The following is a 24,214-nucleotide window of genomic DNA, read 5'->3' as shown; positions in this document are numbered from 1 at the left end:
GTTAGCCCATAGCCATCAAAACGTTCTGTTTATTCTTTATAAGAAACCTGAGAGTTATTTTAAACTATTTGAAAAATATTTCCATGGGTTTTAAAGTTTTAAATTTAGAAATTGCATAAGCTTTTTGATTCATTGAAAAAAATCAATGTGGGATGCAATGTATTGACAAAACAAGAACAGAGTTTTTAAGGGTTTTAGGCACAGTGTTCTTTGCTAAGTTTTCTCTGGAGTTGTGCAGTGCACAGTTTGCACAGCTGAGCTGGCAGAGTGTGCTTTATGGTTTTAAGAAAAACAGGCACTTTCACATATATGGTAGTAATTATCATAACAACCATTACTACCATTTGTTTGGCATATAGGATATACCAGTGTATATTATACAGTATACAATCCACATTATGTTTACTCTTCACAACAAAATAATAGCTGCTGCAAAATGGGGCTTTTTTTTTTTTTTTTTTTTGAGACGGAGTCTCTCTCTGTCACCCAGGCTGGAGTGCAGTGGCGCGATCTCGGCTCACTGCAAACTCCGCCTCCCAGGTTCATGCCATTCTCCTGCCTCAGCCTCCTGAGTAGCTGGGACTACAGGCACCCGCCACCACACCCAGCTAATTTTTTGTATTTTTAGTAGAGACGGGGTTTCACTGTGTTAGCCAGGATGTTCTCGATCTCCTGACCTCGTGATCCGCCCACCTGAGCCTCCCAAAGTGCTGGGATTACAGGCGTGAGCCACCATGCCCGGCCCCAAAATGGGGCTTTTATCACCTGCTTTCAAATGAAGAAATTGAGGCTCAGCTTCCTGCCCAGTGATAAGCAGCTGGGATTTGAATCCAGTCCCATCTGTCTCCTCAAGCAATGCTCTTTTTCATTTTTCTCTTTTGGATCCAATCACTGATTTTACAGATGAGCAAACTCCAGCTCAGAGAGATAGCATGGCTCATCCTGAGGCTCACAGGGCCTCCTTCTTTATTTCACAGAACTTCTAGGGATCTGATATATCTGTAAGAGTGTGGCCTTACAAGGAGACTCTCAGGGAGAGACATAATAATATTGAATACACACACCAAAAAGACACAGCAGCAGTTCTTTTTGGCATCTGTATAAGTCAGTATTCTCCAGAGAAACAGAACCAATAGGAGATATATATAATAAAAGTAATACATATATTTATTATGAAGAATTGGCTCATGAGATCATGGAGGCTGAGATGTCCCATGATCCACCATCTGCAAGTTGCAGACCCAGGAAAGCCAGTAATGTAATTGCCTCTGAGTTCAAAGGCCTGAGAACCAGGAGAGCCTATAGTGTGTCTTGGTCTGAGGACAGGAAGAGACCCATGTCCCAGCTCAATAAGTCAAGCAGGAAAAAAAAAAGAAAGAAAGAAAAAAGGAAGCAGATTCTCCTTTCCTCCACCTTTTGTTCTGTTTAGGCTCTTAACAGATTGGATAAGGCCCACCCACACTGGTGAGGGCAACTTTACTGAGCCCACTGATTCAAATGCTAATCTCATCTGGAAACATCCTCAAAGACACACCCTTAGCCTAATACCCAGGGACCCCTGATCCAGTCAAGTTGACACAAAATCAAATTTCTCGGCATCTTTCTGTTCTGTTTGCTTCGTGTGCAGTTCTCTGGGCATCTTGGGGGACGTGGTGTGGGGGGGTTGCCGATCGTGAGAGAAGGGATCGTTGTATATATTACCCACAGGCACGTGCTTTGGTTTTGTAGCCTGGATTAATAGTAAGGAAAGAGATTAAATGTGACGTGGGCTCAATGCAAGTCTGGCAAGTAAAATTGAAATTCTGGAGCCTAATAGTTGTGTGTTTTCAAAAATGAATGCTTACTGATTCTTTTCTGATTGAAGATAATATATGCTCATGTAGAAAATTCACATGATACTGCAAAGTATAAAGAAAAAGTAGAGCCAGATGCGGTGGCTCAAGCCTGTAAGTCCAGCACTTTGGAAGGCCGAGGCGGGTGGATCATGAGGTCAGGAGTTCAAGACCAGCCTGGGCAACATGGCAAAACCCCATCTCTACTAAAAATACAAAAATTAGCCAGGCATGGTGGCAGGTACCTCTAATCCCACCTACTCAGGAGGCTGAGGCAGGAGAATCGCTTGAACCCGGGAGGCGGAGGCTGCAGTGAGCCAAGATTTTGCCACTGCACTCTAGCCTGGGTAACAAGAGCAAGACTCTGTCTCAAAAAAAAAAAAGAAAAGATAAAAATTTGTTACCCAAAGAGACTAACGGGTTTTTTAAAAAATTATTATTTTAAAGCAGACAGAGGGAAATCATACATTTATTTGCTCCTTGCAGCCATCCTGTTGGGGCTGAGGTTTCTGGCATTTTTAATCCTTCTCAGGAAGTAAGCAAGAGGACAGGAAAGATGCATTGCCTAACAAGGAGAATGGCCTGTAAAACCCAAATCCAGTGCTGTTCTTAGTCAAAACCACCCTTTTTCTGTAGTCTTCAGTTCAAAGGCAGTCTCTTCTCTCTTAGTTCACTATTAAAAGTGGTTCACAGACTTGAAAAACAATTTCTCCATTTTGTTGCTGGTCAATAAATGCTTTGAGTTGAAATGGAATGAAATAGATGATATAGCACAAACCCATTGTGTTAGATTTTATTAAATCAGATCTAAATGAGGAATTAAGGCAAACACATGGGTAGGTCAGACAAACCTGGCTGTCCTCCCACTGCTGGTTTGAATTTGGGCAAAAGTTCCACCTATGCCCAAATGGAAGTTGGCACCAAATACAAGTCGTCACTAAATTTTCCAAAGGGTAAATCCTCCTGTGATGTTTTGGTCAACTTGAGCACATAAAACTTTAGGTGATATAGATGAAATTGTGATAAGCTTATTACATGTATAAGTTTAGTTATATGTATATGTTTAATACCATTTTTATAATATAATGAATTAATTTATAATTGCTGCTTTTTCCCACTCTCACTTTTTTTTTTTTTGGAAACAGAGTCTTGCTCTGTCACCCAGGCTGGAGTGCAGTGGCACAATCTCAGCTCACTGCAACCTCTGCCTCCTGGGTTCAAGCGATTCTCCTACCTCAGTCTCCCAAGTAGCTGGGATTACAGGCTCATGCCATGTCACCTGGCTAATTTTTGTATTTTTTTAGTAGAGGCAGGGTTTCACCATATTGGCCAGGCTGGTCTCGAACTCCTGACCTCAGGTGATCTGCCCACCATGGCCTCCCAAACTGTTGGGATTACAGGCGTGAGCCACTGTGCCCAGTCTCTCATATTTCTTTAAACAAATCTATTCAAACTTTTCCTGTGCCCCTTGGTCATCAGTATTCTTGTTATCATTAGAGCCATTTTGAAGGCATTCTCACTTCCATCTGGACTGCTGGAGATTGTCTCAGACTCTGTATAGGATGCTGTCACTGGAAATTTTCTTCCAAACCACTAAGTGCCCATTTGCATAGCATTAGTCAGCTTGTGTTTTCACTGGTCTCACCACCATAACCACTCACTATACTGCTTTTTAAAGTCATCATAAAAGGCTTGTTTACAGCAACTTCCAGCATTGCAAATGTGAAGTCACACTTCCAGGAATAACTAACGAATCTGTGTTCATGCTCACCTCCTTTTATACTGAGTCAATGATCTCCCTAAGCATCCCAAACTACATTAACTGAAGTGATTATAGGCTACTGTCTTCCCAAACTGTACCATAGTTGCTAAATATGAAGTAATTTAGTGAACATTAGTGTAACATGAGATACATTGCAAGGACTCAAAGCTAAAGTACTCCTTTCTTTCTTGATCAAGACTTTTTTGGGAAAAAGCCTTGCCTTATTGGCAGACTCATATAGTGGTTAACATCTTTAGATGTTCCATGCCCAGGTATAAAATGTGGATCATAACTATTATAATGAACTGTGGGCTTCTTGAGGGCAGGACGCATCTAATTTATTCATCCTTGTCCTCTGTGCCCAGTAGAGTGACTAGCTCATAACAAATGACAATATACCTTTGTTGGAGAAGCGAATGAGTCTAAAAGCATGACTTTGTTTGCAAGGCACGTGTCCACTTCTGTCTGCAAGGCTGTCCTGACACTGGGCCCTTCTCCCAGGTTCTGGCATGGGAAGTGCAGATCTCAGCCCAAACCAAACAATTCTTTTTCAGGTGCTGTCACACCCACAACTGTACTCCAGGGCTTGGACTAGTGCTCCACAAACAGCTATTAAATGGATAGATAGAGGAACTCCTTAAGCCTATTTGATTTCAAAATTCACCTAAATTTGAATGTATTCTGACAAGATGCTGATTTTGGATGCTGCTTCCTCCATTTCATTTGGGCACAGCTCCTGTCATTTCCCAGTTAAGGTCTGCACTATGTGAGGCAGAGCAGCAGTTTGCTCTGGGAGGCTGGGCCTGGAGTTGGTTGGGGGTACCTAGAGCAGAGGAATGCTGGGGCTCAGAGCCACACCAGAGCAGGGGAGGGCCCACACATTGTTAAGACATGTCCGAGAATAAGGACTAGTAGCCACAAGCGGGTTTGAGTGGAAAAGCCAAAATAGCTGGCACCATGTACTGTGCCTGTGGTCCCAGCTACTCAGGAGGCTGAGGCAGGAGGGTGCCTTGAGCCTAGGAGGTTGAGGCTGCAGTGAACTATGATTGCTCCACTGCACTCCAGCCCCGGTGACAGAGCGAGACCCTATTAAAAAAAAAAAAAAAGCCAAAAGAGTGTAGCAGTTACGTGGATGCATCAGAACCCAGGTAGAGAGAAATCATAAGGAAACTTTCTTTAATAACCAGACAGGACACAGCCCGAAAACCAAAGTTGAATATTTATTCACTGAAATGGCTATCATTCCACCATTCTACTTACCAAAGGGACTTAACCACGAATCCTTACATGTATGTAAATGTTTATATGAGACAGAGAGAGATGTGTGTGTGTGTAATCATGAGTATGGGGGCTTTCTGCCCTTGAGGGGCTGAAAAACTGGGGATCAGAGGAGGAGAAAACAAACCTTTGTGGAGCACCAGTCATGCCAGGCATGAGAGAGCTCTGGCCCTGCTGCCACTCTGCCTAGATTTGAACCCCAGCTGCCCTGCTCACCAGCTGGCATGCCTTAGCCAAGTTCGTAACACCTCTGTTCTTAGAGTCCTACTTTAAAATGTGCATGATACTAGTGCCGACCTCATGGAGTTGTTCTGCAGACTGTGTGTGTTAACACACGCTGTGTGCACTAGAGAGCCACAAAAGCTTTGTTTTTCCTCTTGTCAAATAGTGGTCTGTTTCCCTTTTCCTTGAGACTGGGCTGTCCCTGTTGCTGGTTTTGACCACATCAAAGGAAGAATAATGACTCCCCGAAGATGTCCATGTCCTAGTCCCCAGAACCTGTGACTATATTATGTCACACAGCAAAGAAGCATGAAGGTTGCAGGTGGAATTAAGGTTGTTAATCTGTTGACCTTGAGGTGGAGGAGAGGATCTTGAATTATCCAGGTGGGCCCAATGGAACCACAAGGGTCTTCAAATGTGGAAGAGGGAGGCAGGACAGAGTCTGAGTCCAGTGACACAAGATGAGAAAGACTTGACTGGCCATTGCCAGCTTTGAAGATGAAAGGGGACCAAGCCATGCAATGCAGGTGGCTTCAAGAAAACAGAAAAGGCAAGAAAAAGGATTCTTCTGTAGACCCCCCCCCCCCGAAAAATGCAGCCATGCCAACACCTTGATTTCTGCCCAGTGAGGCCCATTTTAGACTTCTGATCTCCCAACCTGTAGAATAATACATTTGTGGGTTTTGTTTGTTTGTTTTGAGATGGAGTCTTGCTCTGTTGCCCAGGCTGGAGTACAATGGCACAATCTCAGCTCACTGCAACCTCCACCTCCTGGGTTCAAGCAATTCTCGTGTCTCAGGCTCCCAGGTAGCTGGGACTACAGGCATGCACCCCGACTCCTGGCTAATTTTTGTATTTTTAGTAGAGACGAGGTTTCACCATGTTTCTGGTAATTTGCTGCAGTTAGTTGCTGTAGGAAACTAACACAGATGAATAGAATGGGATAGAGTTAGGATGTGTAATGTCTAAGGCCAGGCCTTAAGAGATCAGAGGCTTCCAGTTCCATCCTCTTGGAATTCAGCTGTCACGTGAGAAGTCCAACTATGGTGAGTCACCATGCCTTGAGGAAGCCCAAGCTAGCCACATGGAGGAGCACTGAACTGCCAGACATATGAGTGATGCCTTGGTCTTTCCAGCCCAGCCACCAGCTAAATGCAGCTGAGTAAATGTCAGCTGATGCATGGGCACAGAACTACCAAACTGAGCCTGCCTGGATTCCTAACCAGTAGAACTGTGAGCAAATAAAATGGTGGTTAGTTTTGGTTTTGGTTTTGTTTCTCTGACAAAAATGCCATTCGGGGGAAAAAAAAAATGGTTGTTTTAAGTCACTGTATTTCACGGTTGTTTTAAAAAATTATTTTAAATAACTTTTCATAGATAACAGGGTCTTGCTATGTTGCCCAGGCTGGTTGTGCAAACTCCTGGCCTTAAGCGATCCCCACTGCCTTGGCCTCCCAAAGCATTGGGATTACAAGCATGAGCCATGGCATCTGGTCTTAGGATTGTTTTATGCTGTGATAGATACCCTATAAAGCACTTAGAATGGTACTTGCCATAAAATAAGCATTCAATAAATGTTGGTGTGATGGCTAATATTAGGTGTCAACTTGATTGTGATACAGGAGTTAAGTCCTCGGTAAGGTTTTCCTTTTAATGAAAGCAGCCCCAAATTACAAACAGCAGCCTGTAAAATCAAGCTGCAGACATAGATGCCACCAATGGCGGCTCCATCTTCCCTTCTCTTTGTCAGCCACGCATACAGTAAGGAGCAGACAAGATGGTGCTGGTCTACTGGAAAGCCCATTTGCATAGTAAGATTAGGGTGGGGTGGCCAGCCTTCCCTGGGCCCTATGTAAATGTCATACCTGATCGAACCAATCTGTGAGCTCTATGTAAATCAGATACCGCCTCCTCAAGCCTGACTGTAAAATCCAGCACATCCTCCACCTGCCAATCTTTTCCTCTCAGAAGTCCATTCTCTCTCACTAGAGAGAGAGCTGTTTTCCTCTCCCTTTCTTTCTCTTTCTTTTGCCTATTAAACTCCACTTCTAAACTCCTTGTGTGTGTCTGTGTCCTAAATTTTCCTGGCATGAGATGACGAACCCTGGGTATTTACCCCAGACAACATAACGACTTAAGTTGAATTGAAGGATGCTTAGATAGCTGATAAAGTATTGTTTCTGGGTGTGTGTCTGTGAGGGTGTTGCCAGAGGAGACTGACATTTGAATAGGTAGACTGAGAGAGGAAGACCCACCCTCAACGTGTGAGCACCATCCAGTTGGCTGCCAGCATGGCTAGAACAAAGCAGGTAGAAGAAGGTGGGATAAGCTGGCTTGCTGAGTCTTCTAGCTTTCATCTTTCTGCCTTGCTGGATGCTTCCTTCTGTTCATTCTGCCCTTTGGACATCAGCCTCCAGGTTCTTCAGCCTTTGGACTCTTAGACTTACACCAGTAGTTTGCCCGGGGCCCTCAGGCCTTCAGCCATAGACTGAAGGCTGCGCTGTCAGCTTCCCTGGTTTTGAGACTTTAGGACTAAACTGAACCCTACTGGCTTCTTTCTTCCCCAGCTTGCAGACAGCCAATTGTGGGACTTTGCCTTTCGATCATGTGAGCCAATTCTCCCTAGTAAACTCTCTTTCATATATACATATATCCTATTAGTTCTGTCCCTCTGGAGAACCCTAATACAGTTGGTTATACTAGTTTAGTTATATATACAGTCATGTGACAAAAAATGACATTTCTGTCAACAATGAACTGCATATATGGTGGTCCTATAAAATTATGATGGAGCTGAAAAATTTCTATCTCCTAATGACATCATAGCCACTGTAATGTCACAGCCATCAAAATTTGACAGCATATATTACCTTTTCTTTGTTTTGATATGCTAAAACTTACTGGGCACAGTGCCACATGCCTGTAGTCCTAGCGACAGGGGCTGCTGTAGTGTGTGATGATCACACCTGTAAGTAGTCCAGCCTGGGCAACATAGAGAAACTACGTCTCTTAAAAAAAAAAAAAAATCCATGAAAATATTCATAATAAAGAATTTTTTTTTTTTTTTTTTTTTTTTTGAGACGGAGTCTTGCTCTGTCACCCAGGCTGGAGTGCAGTGGCGCAATCTCGGCTCACTGCAAGCTCTGCCTCCTGGGTTCACGCCATTCTCCTGCCTCAGCCTCTCCAAGTAGCTGAGACTACAGGTGCCCGCCACCACGCCCAGCTAATTTTTTGTATTTTTAGTAGAGACGGGGTTTCACCGTGGTCTCGATCTCCTGACCTTGTGATCCGCCCGCCTCGGCCTCCCAAAGTGCTGGGATTACAAGCGTGAGCTACCGCGCCCGGCCAATAAAGAATTATTTTAAAGAGTCAACCAAGAGTCCCTGTATTCGTTTCCTAGGGCTGCCATGACAAATCATCACAAACCAGGGGCTTAAAACAACAGAAATTTATTCTCTCACAGTTCAAGAGGCTAGAAGTCCAAAAGTGAGGTGCTGGCAGGACATGTTCCCTTCCTTGCCTCTTCTTGGCCTCTGGGTTCCCAGAAATCCTTAGCATTCCTTGGTTTGTAGATGCATCTCTCCAATCTCTCCTTCCATTGCTGTGTTACTTTCTTTCCTGTGTGTGTTTGCGTGTGTGTCTCATTTTCCCTCTCATTTCTCTTAAAAGGACACCAGTCATTGGATTTAGGGCCCACCCTAATCCAGTATGACCTCATCTTAATTAATTACAAAGGCTCTATTTGCAAATAAGATCATATTCTGAGGTTCTGGGTGCACTTGAATTTTTTGGGAGTTGGGGGACATTATTCAACCCAATACAGTCCCTCTGTTTCATACTAGAAAACTAGAGATATCATTAGGCAGACTATGCACAAATGATAGCTGCAGGCAAAAACTTGGAGAATGAAGAGTTTAAACCTTCAGGGGCCAGGTGTGGTGGCTTGTACCTGTAATCCTAGCACTTTGGGAGGCTGAGGCAGGTGATCGCTTTGAGCTCAGGAGTTTGAGACTAGACTGGGCAACATGGTGAAACCCCCTCTCTACTAAAAATATAAAAATTTGCCAGGCATGGTGGTGTACATCCATAATCCCAGATACTTTGGAGGCTGGAGCAGGAGAATTGCTTTATCCTGAGAGGCAGAGGTTGCAGTGAGCCAGGATCACGCCACTGCACTCCAGCCTAGGTGACAAAGCAAGACCCTGTCTCAAATAAATAAATAAACAAATAAACAAACCTTGAGGGGAAAATGTTGAGAAGACCTCAGGTAGAAGTTAAGACTTAACCTTACCCTCCATGTAGACATTTAATACGGTTTGACGTGTGCCCCTCCAAAATTCATGCTGAAAGTTAGTCCCCACTGTGGTGGTATTAAGAGGTGGGGCCTTTGGGGAAGTAACCAAGTCTTGAGGGCTCTGCCCTTATGAATGAATTAATGGCTTCTTAAAAGAGGCTTCGGAAGCAGTTTGCCCCTCTCACTTTTCCACTCTTCTGCCAGATGAGGATGCAGCAAGAAGGCCCTCATCAGACACCAGATGCTGGTGCCTTGATCTTGGACTTCCCAGCCTCCAGAACTGTGAGAAAGAATTTCTTGTTCTTTTCAAATTACCCATTCTCAGGTATTTTATTATAGCAACACAAATGGACTAAGACAATGTTTCATAAACCTCTGACAGTTTTGGAACTATGAAAGAGTGTTATTGAATGCTATTGCTCTAGTTGACAATGAAGGTGAGCATTGCTTACCTTGAATAAAACACTCAAGCCATTTTAGAAGCTCACATGATGAGACATCATTTTCTATCCAGTGGTGTTCTTGTCAGTGCCTTTTGTGATGTGCCACTGTTCTGAGGAGCCCCTTACCTGGAGGTGGGGGAGCCCCTGGATACCATGAGACTAGGGCAATGAAGGGGTCTGCAGAGACTAGAAAAATGCTCAGGCTGGAATAGCCAAGTCAGGAGGGCAGGGCAAGTCAGAGGACGAGAAATAGAGCAGTGACAGCTAATCTAGTCACTGGTAATAAGAATTGGGACCACTGTGTCCAGACCACCTCACACAATAATTAGAGTGCATTTATAGAGTGCTGCTTTGGGAGGTTGAGGCATGAGGATCGTTTGAGGCCAGGAGTTCGTGATCAGCTTGGGCAACACAGTGAATCCTCATCTCTATAAAAAACCAAAAAATTAGCCAGGAGTGGTGGTGAGCGCCTGCAGTCCCAGCTACTCAAGAGGCTAAGGAAAGAGGATCACTTGAGCCTAGGAGTTTGAGGCTGCAGTGAGCTGTGATCGCGCCACTGCACTCCACTCTTGGCGACAGAGTGAGACCTTATCTCTAAAAATGTATATAAATAATAAAATAAACAAGAAATAAACATATAGAGTGCTTACTATGATTAAATATTTATTCCTTTAACTTTTATTACAACTCTGTGAGGGGATTGCTATTTTTGCCATCTCTGAGGCCCAGAGAAGGTATAGTTGTCAGTTCCCAGAGGTGCTCCTGTGATTGTTACCTCCTGATATTTACACCCCTATGTGCTTCCCTTCTCTGTTGAATCAGGGCTGCCCTTGGTCCCTGATACGTGCCTATGGAGGACATGCTTCTGCAACTCAGGCTTGGCACCCCTTTGCACAAGCTGGTGACATGTACCCCTTCACTGTAGGTAACAGATACAGAGATGCTCCTACCTCCTGCTGAGGTCCTGAACCAGCCATGCCTGCCCCTTCTGGCCCATCCTCTGGGGGCTGAAGAAGGACAGGCATGATTCTGCTAGTGAAGGAGAAAGGTGAGGAGATTGCCCTAGCCCCTAAATATATCTGTTCCTGCTGTCAGGCAACCCAAAAGCCTTAAGGAGACAAAGCCTTTTGTTCTGTAATTATGGCAGACATGAAATGTAAAGGGCAAATACCACTGGAAGAAAGAAGTAGACACTGTCTTGAACTCACAGTAAATTATTCTGAGAACTGAGTTCAGAGCAGGGCTGGGGTTGATGGTGAGGGGTGAGAAGAATCCACAGAAGGAGGAAAGGGCAGGCAGAAAGGGAAGGCTTGGTTCAACCAAAACAAACACTGTTTCTTCCAACTAGTCCTGTTTGGAAGAGCTTTTGGGGTCCATCTTCCGAAATCTCCAGATTGTGGCAAGGACAATGCTGAGTAAGTAGCTGCCTGAAGGACAGGGGTGGGTGAAAGTCATTGGATTCATTTACCGGATACCAATTTGCCAGAAAAGGAAGTGGGGGTGTCAGGGACATTATTTCCACTTCCTGGTTACATGTTCAAACATGGAACAACTGAGTTCTAACAGGATGAGGGAATAAAATAGGCAACCACTCCAGGCGGCACCACACCCAACACATTTCAGAAAGGAGTGAGAACTAGCAGTGTTTTTAAGAGCCTCTAGAGAGCAGTGCCTAGTTGCCACCTTAAATAAAGGACACCAATGGTACCTCTAAGAATATATATACTTAAAAACCAACTACAAAAGGTTGGACACAACCTCTTTGCTTTTGAATAAAATTAAATAAGTTGCGATCCATTCAGACAGTGGAATACTAGGTAACTACTAAAGAAATCTGGCTGCTTTCTATGTATTGGTATGGAATGATCACCAAGATAAATGTGAAAAATAAAAACAGGCAGAACAGTCTGGGTAATATGCTACATAGCGTTTAAAACATTTTACCACAAGGTGCAGTGGCTCACACCTGTAATCCTAACATTTTGAGAGGCCGAGGCAGGCCAATTGCTTGAGCCCAGGAGTTTGAGACCAGCCTGGGCAACATAGCGAAACCCCATCTCTACAAAAAAAATACAAAAACTAGCCAGGAATGGTGGTGCACATCTGCGGTCCCAGCTACTCAGGAGGCTGAGGTGGGAGGATGGCCCAGGAGCTTGAGGCTACAGTGAGCTGTGATTGCACGACTGCACTGCAGCATGGGAGGCAGAGCAAGACCCTGTCTCAAGAAACAAAAAACATTTTACTACATCTGTGCAATATAATAGCACATGCATATTCTAGCAGGTGCATAGAATGTCTCTAGAAGAAAACACACGGATGTATTTTATATGTGTTCTATGTGTGGAGCTATAAAAAATAATAAGGACTGGGTTACAAGTCAGGATTGTCCATGTGAGGGTATGGAATGCCGGGGGCTGGGGTGCAGCCAATATTCTGTTTCTTGACCTGGGTGCTGATCACACGATATGTTCGTTTATGAAAGCTTATGCAACTGTATTATGACTTGTGTGCTTTTCTATGTTACACTTCCATTACAATTTTCCAAAAATAAAATAAAATTGAATTAAAAAAGCATAACTCCAGCATCAGGCAGTCCAAGAGATTCTCAATCCCTTTCTCAGCAGGATTAGTCCTGACTATTACTCACACACCCAATTCAGGACAGGAGATGAAAGAGGCTTATGTTTCAATGTTCTCCAGTCTGGCCTCATTTACTCTTCCTTCACACTGACCTCAGCCTCTTGTTTATCAATTGCTTCAGGTCTTTTTCTTTTTTTTTTTTTTTTTCCCAAAACAGGTTAAGCCACAGTTGTTCATCTGTTCAACAAAGTCTGCCGGTTGTCCAATCTGCAGCTTTCCGGGGCTGGGGTATTGAAGAGAACCTGCTGGCTGTGAAACAAAAGGAAAGTTGTTTCATTTCATGCCGGTACTTTTCAGTGTGAGCAAGCACATTTCTTGTCTTTTAAAAAAGGTAAAGCTTAATTCTTCTACCCTTTAAATTGAGGAGAAAGAAAAAAATACAATTTTCTTGATATTTTTCCTAAGGGGTAACAGATTGCCCCAGAAAGAAAAATCAAATACTCTCCGATCCCATTTTCAAAATTGATTCTAGGCATTCTCTTGGAGGATGTTGAATTTTTGCCCAGTGAGTTCAGAGCAGCAACCAAGATTCACACACATCTGGAATACAGAGCACCCTAGAGAAGGAGCAGGAAGGAACCTGGAATATACTGAAGGCCTACTGTGTGCCGGGCACTACTATGCTAGGCACTTCCATCATTATTGCATTCATATCATGATAACTTTATAAGTAGATACTGTTATTTTGCTCATCTTGCGGAAGAAAACAAAACCTCAGAGTGGTTCCATATCTCACCTGAGGTTCTATGCTATACATATCCCAACACAGAGTGGCTGAAAACAACACTTTACTATGGTTGCTTGTGATCCTAGGGTTGACAGAGCTCCATTGGGTGATTCTCACGTGGGTTCTCTCATGCAGTTGCAGTTAGATGTCAGCTGTGGCTGTAGTCTTCTGAAGACTCTACTGAGCTGGATGGCCAAGCACAGTAGAGCAAAACTTTATTGAACAAGTGCTGACCTGGGGCTGTCACCTGGGCTGTCATCTAGAGCACCTGCCTACACATAGCCTCCCCACAGGAAGTTTGTGTTCCCAGAGGGATGTCCCAAGAACAAGCATTCTAAGAGAGCCAGCCAGAAGCTACAAGTCGTCTTCTGCCCCAGCATCACTTCTGCTGTATCCTATTGGTCAAAGTGAACCACAGGCCTAACCCAGATTAAAGGAGGGGTGAATAGACCTCACCTTTTTTTTTTTTTTTTTTTCGGAGACAGAGTTTCACTCTTGTTGCCCAGGCTGGAGTGCAATGGCGTGATCTCGGCTCACCACAACCTCTGCCTCCCGGGTTCAAGCGATTTTTTTTTTCCAGACTTCATCTTTTAATGGGAGAAGGCATAGAAAAGAGTTTGCTGCCTTCTTTAGCCTACTACATCTAGAAAGTGGTGAAGCCAAGATTTGAATCCAGGTTAGCCTGACTCCTTCCTTTAGAGACACCTCCAGGCTTCATTATAAACCTGCCTAACCACTGAAAAATGGCCATTATTGATTCTGGTGTTTGCAAAGGAAATAAGTGGCAATATCAACAACACTTAGATACCTCTTAATAAAGAGCCCAGTGCAGGCTGCACCAAGCTCCATTGAGAAGGTCTGAATCTTCCCACTACCCACTGGAAGCTGTTGTCTTTTTCAACAAAAAGTGAGGATCTGGAAATGCCTGCAAGACTTCTGAGGTGCCAGGCATCCCTCCTTCCACCATAAGATGATGGGCCCTAGCCCATCATCTAGGAGATACTTGAGCCTATCCCCTAGATATCTAGGTTAGGAGTTCTCTGGAAGCTCTATGATAAGTGTCATCTGGAATCCCGAGCAAAGTTCTGTGAGCTTCAAGAATAACTTTTTACCAGGTTTCTTTTAAAAATGAGAGCCCTAGCCATGTTCCCCAAAACCCATCCCCGGCTACTGCCCCTGTGGTAACCCACTCTCTCCAGAGGCTCGTGTGCGTGCTTGTGTTGGGGTCAGCCCTGATACTGGGTCCCGTGCTGCTCCAAATCTTTTCTGCTGTGCTGTCTGGCACTATGAGACTAAGGTAAGAATGCACTTCACTGGATATAAAGGCCCACTCGCCCTGGGCCTTGAGTGAGATTCTGTCAAGGCAGGTCAGTGAATGAGCATTCTATGAAAAGTTGAGTTATTCTCCCGAGAGGGACTAGAGAAGGTATAGAAGGTATTTCCTATTTTATTTTTTTAGCATCCCTTGCAGCTGAAGGGGAGCAGAATATACTGCCCGAAAATATGCCACTTTGTTGTATGGGTTATTTTGAGTTGAATGCCATTGAGAATCAACAGATGCACAAAGACTTCTCAAAGCTTTCTTTATCTAAGAGCAGAAACTTCTGAGAAATGGGAGTTTCCATCAGTCCTTTCAGGGGAGTTTTATGGCCATGAAGAAGATGGCAAGTCAGCACTGAGATGAGCCTGCACACACAAACTTTACTAAAAACCCTTATTGGCCATTGGCTTCCCCATATATTCACCTTCCCACAATTAACCACCCCTGGAAGCTCAAAACGCTTTTCCTTTGTCTTGCCACTTCTCCACAAATACATTGCCCTTTGTTTGGATAGTAGATAAGGCTTGTGGTCTGACCACCTTTCTAGAGTTTTCATTTCATTTCTGAGAGGTCTTCTCTAGGCATATCAAATGAACATTTTTCTCCTGTTCACCTGTCAGCTTATTTTGCAGGGTCCCAGTCACTGAACCTAAGAGGGTAGAGGAAAAAGGTTTTCTTTCTTCCCCAACACAACTTTGATTCATACCTCAAACATTTAGTTGGCTACCTGGTCTGAGGCAGGCACTGCCTTAAACTTCTCATTCTAAGTACCCCTTTCATGGCCTCACTACCTTCTCTCCTTTGAGATGCTCCCAGGCCCCACCTTAGGACATAAAGCCTCCTGCTTCCCCAGTGCCCACACAGGCCCCAGCACCCGGTCAGTGCCCAGCAAGTATTCATTCAATAAACCTCAGGCCAGGGCATGATGCATCATGCCTGTAATCCCAGCACTTTGGGAGGCCAAGGTGGGCGGATCACTTGAGGTCAGGAGTTTGAGACCAGGCTGGCCAACATGGCAAAACCCTGTCTCTACTAAAAATACAAAAATTAGCCGAACGTGGTGGCACGTGCTTGTAGTCTCAGCTACTCTGGAGGCTGAGGCACAAGGATTGCTTGAACTCAGGAGGTGGTTGCAGAGAGCTGAGATTTTACCACTGCATTCCAGCCTGAGTGACAGAGTTTCTGTCTCAAAGAAAAAGAAAAAGAAACTTAAATTTTAGGGAAAGATTCAAAAGTTGAGGGGAGGAAATGCTGCAAACTGGAGAGTTAAAAGCGAATTATTCTTTAGACAGGGGCCTCAAAATCACCTCAATCAATATTACTGAATAATTAAGCAAACTTTACATTCACACTCTTGGCAAACAAAAGGATTTTTCTAATAAGCTAATCATTAGAAGAGATTGCAAGAGGGAGTTTAACTTAATTAAGAGGATAGTTCACAAACCTGTTGTTTTATCCATTTCCAAATAATAGCCTTACTTACAAATTTCAAGTGTGCCTTAGGAATTTATTAAAGAAGTCTAAGACTTGTCATTAGGCAAGATTTTGTATCAGTAAGTTTATGTTCACCCTTAAAAAAACAGTGAATACCTTTTAAGTACCCCAATCCTAACTTTTTGCCAATTCAAAATAACCTTAACTTTTTCCACACATAGTACGTTGAGAAGTGTCCTTGCAAAGCATCTTAAGAATGTAGCTTAGTGTCTTCTTTTGTCAAACAGAGATAGTAGCTAGGTGTGGTGGCATGCACCTGTTGTCCCACCTACAGTGGAGGCTGAGGCGGGAGGATCACTTGAGCCTAGGTGTTCTGGGCTGCAGTGAGCTGTGACCATCAGGTGTTTGCACTAAATTTAGCATCAATATGGTGATCTCCCAGGAGCAGGGAACCACCAGGTTGCCTAAGGAGAGGTGAACCAACCCAGGTCAGAAATGGAGCAGGTCAAAGTTCCAGGGCTGATCAGTAGTGGGATGGTGCCTGTGGATAACCACTGCACTTCAGCCTGGGCAACATAGTGAGACCCTCTTTTGTGTGTGTGTGTGTGTGACAGGGTCTTGCTCTGTCTGCCAGGCTGGAGTGCAGTGGCACAATATCGGCTCACGGCAACCTCTGCCTCCTGGCTCAAGCGATTCTCCTGCCTCAGCTTCCTGAGTAGCTGGGATTACAGGCATGTGCCACCATGCCCAGCTAATTTTTGTATTTTTAGTAGAGATGGGGTTTCACCATGTTGGCCAGGCTGGTCTCGAACTCCTGACCTCAGGTAATCCTCCCACCTCAGCTTCCCAAAGTGCTGGGATTACAAGCGCGAGCCACTGCACCTGGCCAATGTGACCCTCTTAAAAAACAGAAATATTAATGGCACCTCTATTGTAGGATGGTCACTGAGAATTCAGTGAGATTGTGACAGGGAAAATATTTTGGGAAATTTTTAAAGCTTTTTTTTTTTTTTTAAACACTCTGTATTTATGTCCTATATCTGTTGGCCTTCTCCCATTTCGTCTGTAGTCTTTTACTGCCTTGCAGCATTCATTGCCTCAGGACAAATGACATGACAGAAAAGCAGCACAACAGTTTAGGAGCCGTCAGAAGAAAGCCTTTTGAACTGCAAAGTTTAAGTCTGGGCCTGGTGCAGTGGCTCAGGCCTGTAATCCCAGCACTTTGGGAGTCTGAGGCTGGCAGATCACCTGAGCTCAGGAGTCTGAAATCAGCCTGGCCAACATGGCGAAATTCCATCTCTACTAAAAATACAAAATTTAACTGGGCTTGGTGGCAGGATCTGTAGTCCCAGCTACTTGGAGTCTGAGGCAAGAGGATGGCCTGAACCTGGGAGGTGGAGTTTGCAGTGAGTCGAGATTGTGCCACTGCATTCCAGCCCGGGTGACAGAGCAAGACTATCTCAGGAAAAAAAAAAAAAAAGTCTTAAGTCTGAAATAATTGAAGGTGTCAAGTTTGTGCCCTAAATATTGGAACTGGAAAAACAAAGAGATTGCCATGTCTCCAGGAATATGGGATTATCAGGACTATGGAAGGGAGGAAAGAAGCAAAGGGAGGCAGAAAGTTGGCAGAGTCCCTGAGAGTGGGGCCTGCACCTTGCTCCTTGCCCAGGGACTTGATCTGGAGTCCCTGATGTGCAATGATGAGTGACAGGAAAGCAGAGAGGACAGGTGCCTCCTGTCTCCAGGGCAGAGGAATTGTTTGCAAAATGTGCTCAGACAGAGAGGCTCTAGGTCAGAACCAGGTGCTGGAAACAGTGGCTTGCTGCCTGTGAACTACGAAGTGGTTTTGAGGTAGCAAAGAGAGTGATGGGTTTTAGATATGGAGTAAAGGAGGACCATCAGGCAGAAGCCTGCAAGAATGTCAGCCCTCACACTGCAACATAATGACAGGTGCCACTGTGGATAGATCAGCAAACGCAACAGCAAGTCCTAGCTACCGCCCATCATCTGGGAACTTAGTCAAAACTTGGGATAGGGCAGGGACCCAAATCAATGAAATAAGGATGCTGCCACCTAGGAGAATGGACATTCAAAATAGAAATTAAAGTCATTTATAGAAAAAGTAAATACAATTGCATCATTGCTCAATTCTACGCTTCTCATCCAGACCTTGAGATTTGCCCTTACTCTGAGATAATGCATGTAGGTGCTTGATATATAACATATGCTCAGTAACTGCTATCTACTATTAATATTATTGTTACCTTTGATCCCAGGACAAGACCCTGAAGAAAGTCTTTGCACTCTTTAAAGAAAGTTCCATTACTTTCTTTTAGAGAATCAAGGAAGGAAAGGGGGGTCATTTTATTCCTCCCAAAGGACACTCAGGTTTGTCACATGAACAGTCATGGTGGGAAAATGGGTAATCAACAACCAGAGAGGACATCTGTGGAGCGTCTTTATGACTGATAGAGTAAGTTCCCTATGTCCCAGTTTGTTGTGGGAAGTTAGGTGGAGCCATGTGACTAATTCTAGCCCATGCAATGGAACAGAAGTCAAATATGCTATTTTCCTGCACACTAAAACTTCTCTCCAACCAAAAACAAAGTACCCTGAGGGCCCAGCAGACAGGCAGAACCATGAGAGAGGAGGAGCCTGGGTTTCTGAGAAGCTCCCTGGAGAAGAGCCCCTTGGAGGCAGCCAACTAGGACACAGGTTGGGCTGTTCCTAAATTAGAAATAAGCTTTTCTTGGGTTAAGCCATTAAAACGTTGGGGCTGTTTGACACAGCAGTCTATCCTGATACACACTGTACAAATACTAGAGTATGTTCAGTGAGTTCCTGTCAACACGATTGTGGGTTCCCCACCCCCATACCCCTCTCCCACCCCTACCACCACACTTCATCCTTCACAGCAGTCTCCTCGGAAGCCAGAGAGTGAGTGGGTACGACTGTACCTTATTTGCCTGGTAAATGTTCTTCCAGATTTAGACATTAACAAGAGTGAGCATAAGTTGGTTTCATTTTTAGGAACTTGAAAATCCTAGATTTGAGAGCATTTTTAGAAATAAAGGCACATTTGTAGTCCTTTGGCCCAACCATTAAAACAAGCAAGGAGAAAACCGAACCCTTGACAGGGACTGGTGTAAGGCCACAGAGCTGGATAGTACTGACGCCAAAACCAGGACCCACTTCTTCAGAGCTGCCTTCAATGTGCCTCTAGGTACTTTCAAATGTCCAGCATAGCATCACATTGACAACTCAAACTTCAAGATTGGACCAAAGTGGACTAAAATTCTGGCTCCACCTCTTACCAGGTGGACCATTTTAGGACTAGCATTTAACTTCTTTGAGGGTCAGTTTCCTTATCTGTAAAATGGAAATAATAATAGTAAGAGTACTTTCCTCCTAGTGTTGTCATGGCAACTAAACAGCTCCATGAATTTAAAGTGCATAGCACAAGGGCCAGGCATGGTAGTTCACGCCTATAATCCCAGTGTATTGGGAGGCCAAGGTGAGAGAATCTCTTGAGGTTAGGAGTTCAAGACCAGTCTGGGCAACATAGTAAGAGCCTGTCTCTACAAAAAAATTTTTTTTTAATTTGGGACATGATGGCACATGCCCTGTAGCCTTAGCTACTCAGGAGGCTGAAGCAACAAGATGGCTTGACCCAGGATGTCAAGGCTACAGTGAGCTATGATCAGACCACTACACTCTAGTCTGAGTGACAGAGTGAGACCCTGTCTTTAACAAAATCAAATTAGATTAAAAAGTTCTTAGCACACATCTGACTCTAATAAACTCTTAGTATGTTAGTTTCTGCTATTACTTAAAATAATACCAAAGTTGTATGAAAATAACGGGGCAATCTTAACAGAACCACATCACACACAGCTTCAGGATTATTTCCTCTGGGAACAGAACTATGCATTCCCTGCTCATGCTTTATTTGGGGCACTGGTTCCTTATCCTATAGGTAGGCCTGACTCCCTCTACCAGATAGCAAACTTCCTGTGGCCTTTCTGTATCCTTCAGGGCATAGGAGTGTGACTTGCACTAAAGCTTGTTGGGGGCTGGAGCCTAGCACGGGGAAGATGATTGCAAACAGGCATGGGAGTCCCTAACACCCTATTCTTGGCCAGGGTCCCCATTCCTACCTCCTGCTTCAGAGCTCCAGCTCCTGCTCTGATGAAGAGAAGACAGCCACTCCTGGCTGTGTAACTGAATGGCCGTTATTAAATATGTTGGGGCTTAGAAAGTGATATCCTAAAATACGGTGCTTTGACATGCTGGACTGAAGCAGCCTCAAGGTTTCTCTTTTTTTTTTTTTTTTGAGATGGAGTTTCACTCTTGTTACCCAGGCTGGAGTGCAGTGACGCGATCTCGGCTCACCGCAATATCCAGTGCCCGGGTTCAAGCGATTCGCCTGCCTCAGCCTCCCGAGTAGCTGGGATTAGAGGCATGCGCCACCACGCCCGGCTACTTTTGTATTTTCAGTAGGACGGGGTTTCTCCATGTTGGTCAGGCTGGTCTCAAACTCCCGACCTCAGGTGATCCGCCCGCCTTGGCCTCCCGAAGTGCTGGGATTACAGGCGTGAGCCACCATGCCCCGCAAGGTCTCTCTGACCTCCCCGCCACTCCCTGCCTAGTACTGTTTCTCAATTCTCTGTCTCTTCCAAAGCACAGGATAAATTGTTCTCCCAAGATCCCTTATCTGCCTAAAGTTCAGACTCACCAAAGGAGACAACAGTGACCTCTGGTCCCTTTCCCAAGTTTTCATTAACTGAACTCATATTGCAGGAAGAAAGACTGACGTCTGTCAACACACCTAGACAGACTTTTGTCACAAACCTGCTCTGCAGGCTCAACAGACTTTGTCCCAGGCCATTGTATGCTCTCCAAGTCCATTTATTTTCCCCTAAAAATTATTTACTGTCCTTCGAATTGCCACATTTCTCCCATCTCCCTTCTCCTGTGAAGAAGGGTGTATAAGCATCTGTACGTTGTTGGATTATTGAGTAATTATTCTCCTTCAATTCCCCCGAGCTGTGTACCTAAAAATAAAAATTTGTATACCTTTTCTCCTATTAATCTGCTTTGGTCAGTTGATTTTCAGCAAGCCTTTAGAGGGCGAAGGGGAAGTTTTCTCTTCACCCCTTGATATGGTTTGGATGTTTTGTCCCCTCCAAATCTCATGTTGAATGTGATCCCTAGTGTTTGGAGGTGGGCCTAATGGGTCCACCCATTAGTCATGGAGGTGGATCCCTCATGAATGGCTTGGTGCTGTCCTCAGGATAATGAGTGAGTTCTCACTCTTGAGTTCACATGAGATCTGGTTGCTTAAAGAAGGGTGTCACCTCCCTGCTCCCCACTCCTGGCCTTGCTCCTGCTCTTACCGTGTGACATGCTGGCTCCCCCTTCACTTTCCACCATGATTGGAAACTTCCTGAGTCCCTCACCAGAAGCTGAGCAATGTTGGTGTCATGCTTCTTGTACAGCCTGCACAACTTTGAGCCAATTAAACCTCTTTTCTTTACAAATAACCCAGTCTCAGACATTCCTTTATAGCAACACGAGAACGAATTAACACACCCCTACCCTAGAGAAGACTTTGACCTTGAGGAGGTCTAGAGAAGGTAGTAGCCACAGAAATGCTTGGCCACCAACAGGCAAACCTAATTTCTAGGCGCTCGCTATCAATCCATTCAGTCCTCAAGGCAAGAACTTCTATGAAAACCAGAAGACTGGAAAGCCTTGCTAATTCTAGCTACTTGTTCTAGGGGTTACAATTCCCATTTGGGTACACGTATCTCTAGAAGCCAGGCTTGCTCTCAGAACCTTGACCACTTCATACCACACCCCCAGGGGAGGGGGAGCTTGGGAGCATGAAATTCAGATTAAACTGGCTATAGCTCTGGAAAAGGGACAGATTGGAAACTACTCCTCTAAGAATCAGTTTCTCTATTCGTTGATTGATTAGCATTTGAGGATTATCCAGGAATCAGAATATTCCAAGGCTGCTTCTGCCAGTTAGCAGTAAAACTTCAAATTTCCTTGGCCTAGGCTCCTGCTTGCATAACCCTGAACTTTGACCTCCCACTTTCATTTTAGGAGGCCTCAGTGGTGCACCATGAGCTCACAGATGACTTGGCCATGGAAGCCAAGGCAAGCATTGGCATGTCCATTTCTACCAGTCTGTGAGGAAGCCGAGGTCCCAGTCCAGGGCATCAACCCAGGGATCCTGGGCTGCCAGCCTTAGAGATGACAACTGTGCAGCCATCATCCCTGGGACCCTCACTACTCAGCAAGCCATGTTGTGTACCCCTTTAGGGGGTGCAATGAACCTCTCCCTAGCCCACATGGCACAGTGACCCTTTTGTACCCAAGCAGCCTCTGCCAATGCCACTCTATGCACAGTTCAGGTTCAGATACCAGGCCAGAGCCTGTCACAGGGTAGACCCATGAATGTAGCAGGGTGCAAAACTGGTATTTTTTTAGCTAAAGAAGCATGAAGTTAAAGGCTGCCAGCACCTCCCAGGACTTGGTTGAAACAGGAAGTCATCTTGGAGCATATTTTTTTTTTTTTTTTTTTTTTTTTTTTTTAGAAATGAGGTCTTGCTGTATCGCCCAGCTTGAACTCGAACTTTTGGGCTCAAGGGTTCCTCCCACTTCAGCCTCCCCAGTAGCTGGGACTACAGACATGCTATCACCTCACCTGGCAAGATTTTTTACTACCTCACCTGGCAAGATTTTCTTTATTCTATGACAATACCTTCAGTGGCCCCTTCTAGTCTTGTAAATGTGAAGGCTAAAAGGTGCTCCCTGCCCTGGGAAAAGGGTGCAGCACCATCTTCTGTAGAAGACAAAGGCCTGTCTACCATCCTTGATATGCAGAGTTGGTTTCAAGCAAAGAGGGGGCCAATTTACAAAGACGCACAGGATCTTCTAGGGCTTGGGCATGCTGATGTGGCTGATAAGAAAGGATGACAGGAGTTCACCTCCAGGGACGCAGTGCCTGACCATGGCCTGGGATGAGTCAGAAACGCTGAGAGATTGCCTGGTTCTGCCACTTTGAGTCTTCCGCAGCTACCCTGCAAAGAAGCCTGGCTTTGAGAATAGTGATAGGGCATGAACCCACAGAACAGAGGACCTTGTGAAAACAACCAGTTCAAAATCTGAGCTGTTGAAACTTTATTTTAAGCCTAAAGGAATATGATTATGGGGGCCTGAGACATGACAGGTGGCTGAAACCTAGGCAGCTGTAACCTATGTTTCTCTAATCACAGATAAGCCTTCTTCCTTACCTACATTATTTTGTAAAATGTTGTGAATGACTAAAGGGCACCAGGGAAAATCCTTTCCCTCTTACTGTTTGTCTTCATTATAAATAAACTTTCTTCTTACCTCTCTCACACAGAGACTTCATGGTGATCACGTTATCTAAAACGGATTGTTAAATATACTATTTTAAATCGGAAAGGACATGAAAACAAGCCCTAAGGGAAGGAAAAAAACTAACAAATTGTCGTAACTCATAAACCATTCTTGTATAGAAAATGTTGTAATCCTGTTAAATTTCTTTGTTTCCTTCCTATATAAGCAAGATTTGAACTTTTTAACTTAGGTGCACTGACCCCATTTCTCTGGAGTCTGTGTTATCTGAATGACTATTCTCAGCCTTTCACGTGAATAAATTCTTTAAACTGGCTTCTGATCCTTCAGTTATTTCAGGTTGTCAGTCTCTTTTGCATGTTAGAATAAGCAGGGGAGCACTGGAAAAATATGAATGCTGCAGCACCGGAGCAGCTCTTTGCACACCAGTGTTCACAGCAGCATTATTCACAATACCAAAAGGTGGAAATAACCTAAATGTCCACCAAGGGATGAACAGATGAACAAAATGCGATACATGCAGGTAACAGAACATTATTCAGCCTTAGTGAGGAAGGAGATTGTGACGCATGCTACAACATGGAGGAATCTTGAAGACATTATGCTAAGCGAAATAAGCCTGACACAAGGACAAATACTATATGATTCCACTTATATGAGATGCCTAGAATAGTCAAATTCTTAGAGACTCAGGTAGAATGGTGGTTGCCAGGGGCTGGGGGATGGGGGAATGGAAAGTTATTGTTTAATAGGTACATAGTTTAAGTTTGGGATGATGAAAATGATCTGTGGATGGATGGTGGTGATGGTTGTACAACAGTGTGAATATACTTAATGTACAACAGTGTGAATATACTTAATATGAATAT

At 44.4% G+C, this 24,214-nt stretch overlaps 1 protein-coding gene across 7 annotated transcripts in view; it reads left to right on the top strand.

Moving 5' to 3' along the window:
* LOC116483172 (protein Jade-3-like) overlaps nucleotides 1-22,509 on the top strand; it is a 59,696-nt gene extending 37,187 nt beyond the window's left edge. For 2 of the 7 annotated variants that reach the window (XR_009209951.1, XR_009209949.1), the window contains exons 4-5: nucleotides 12,629-12,802; nucleotides 12,944-20,278. Coding sequence is in view for 1 of the 7 variants with exons in the window: in XM_058428392.1 (XP_058284375.1) it covers nucleotides 9,593-9,670; nucleotides 10,757-10,858 (180 nt within the window). In the remaining 6 variants the exon portion in view is untranslated. Of the gene's footprint in view, nucleotides 1-9,592; nucleotides 9,671-10,756; nucleotides 10,880-11,179; nucleotides 11,207-12,628; nucleotides 12,803-12,943; nucleotides 20,279-20,753 lie in introns of those variants that run through there. The other 5 variants (XR_009209948.1, XR_009209947.1, XR_009209950.1 and 2 more) reach the window with 5 other exon arrangements.
* The last annotated feature ends 1,705 nt before the right edge of the window (nucleotides 22,510-24,214 follow it).

This window comes from Hylobates moloch, unplaced genomic scaffold, assembly GCF_009828535.3.
Source record: "Hylobates moloch isolate HMO894 unplaced genomic scaffold, HMol_V3 SCAFFOLD_15, whole genome shotgun sequence".
Classification (NCBI taxonomy): Eukaryota; Metazoa; Chordata; class Mammalia; order Primates; family Hylobatidae; genus Hylobates; species Hylobates moloch.
Note: the sequence above shows the minus strand (reverse complement) of the source record. Positions and strands in the feature narration are given on the sequence as shown.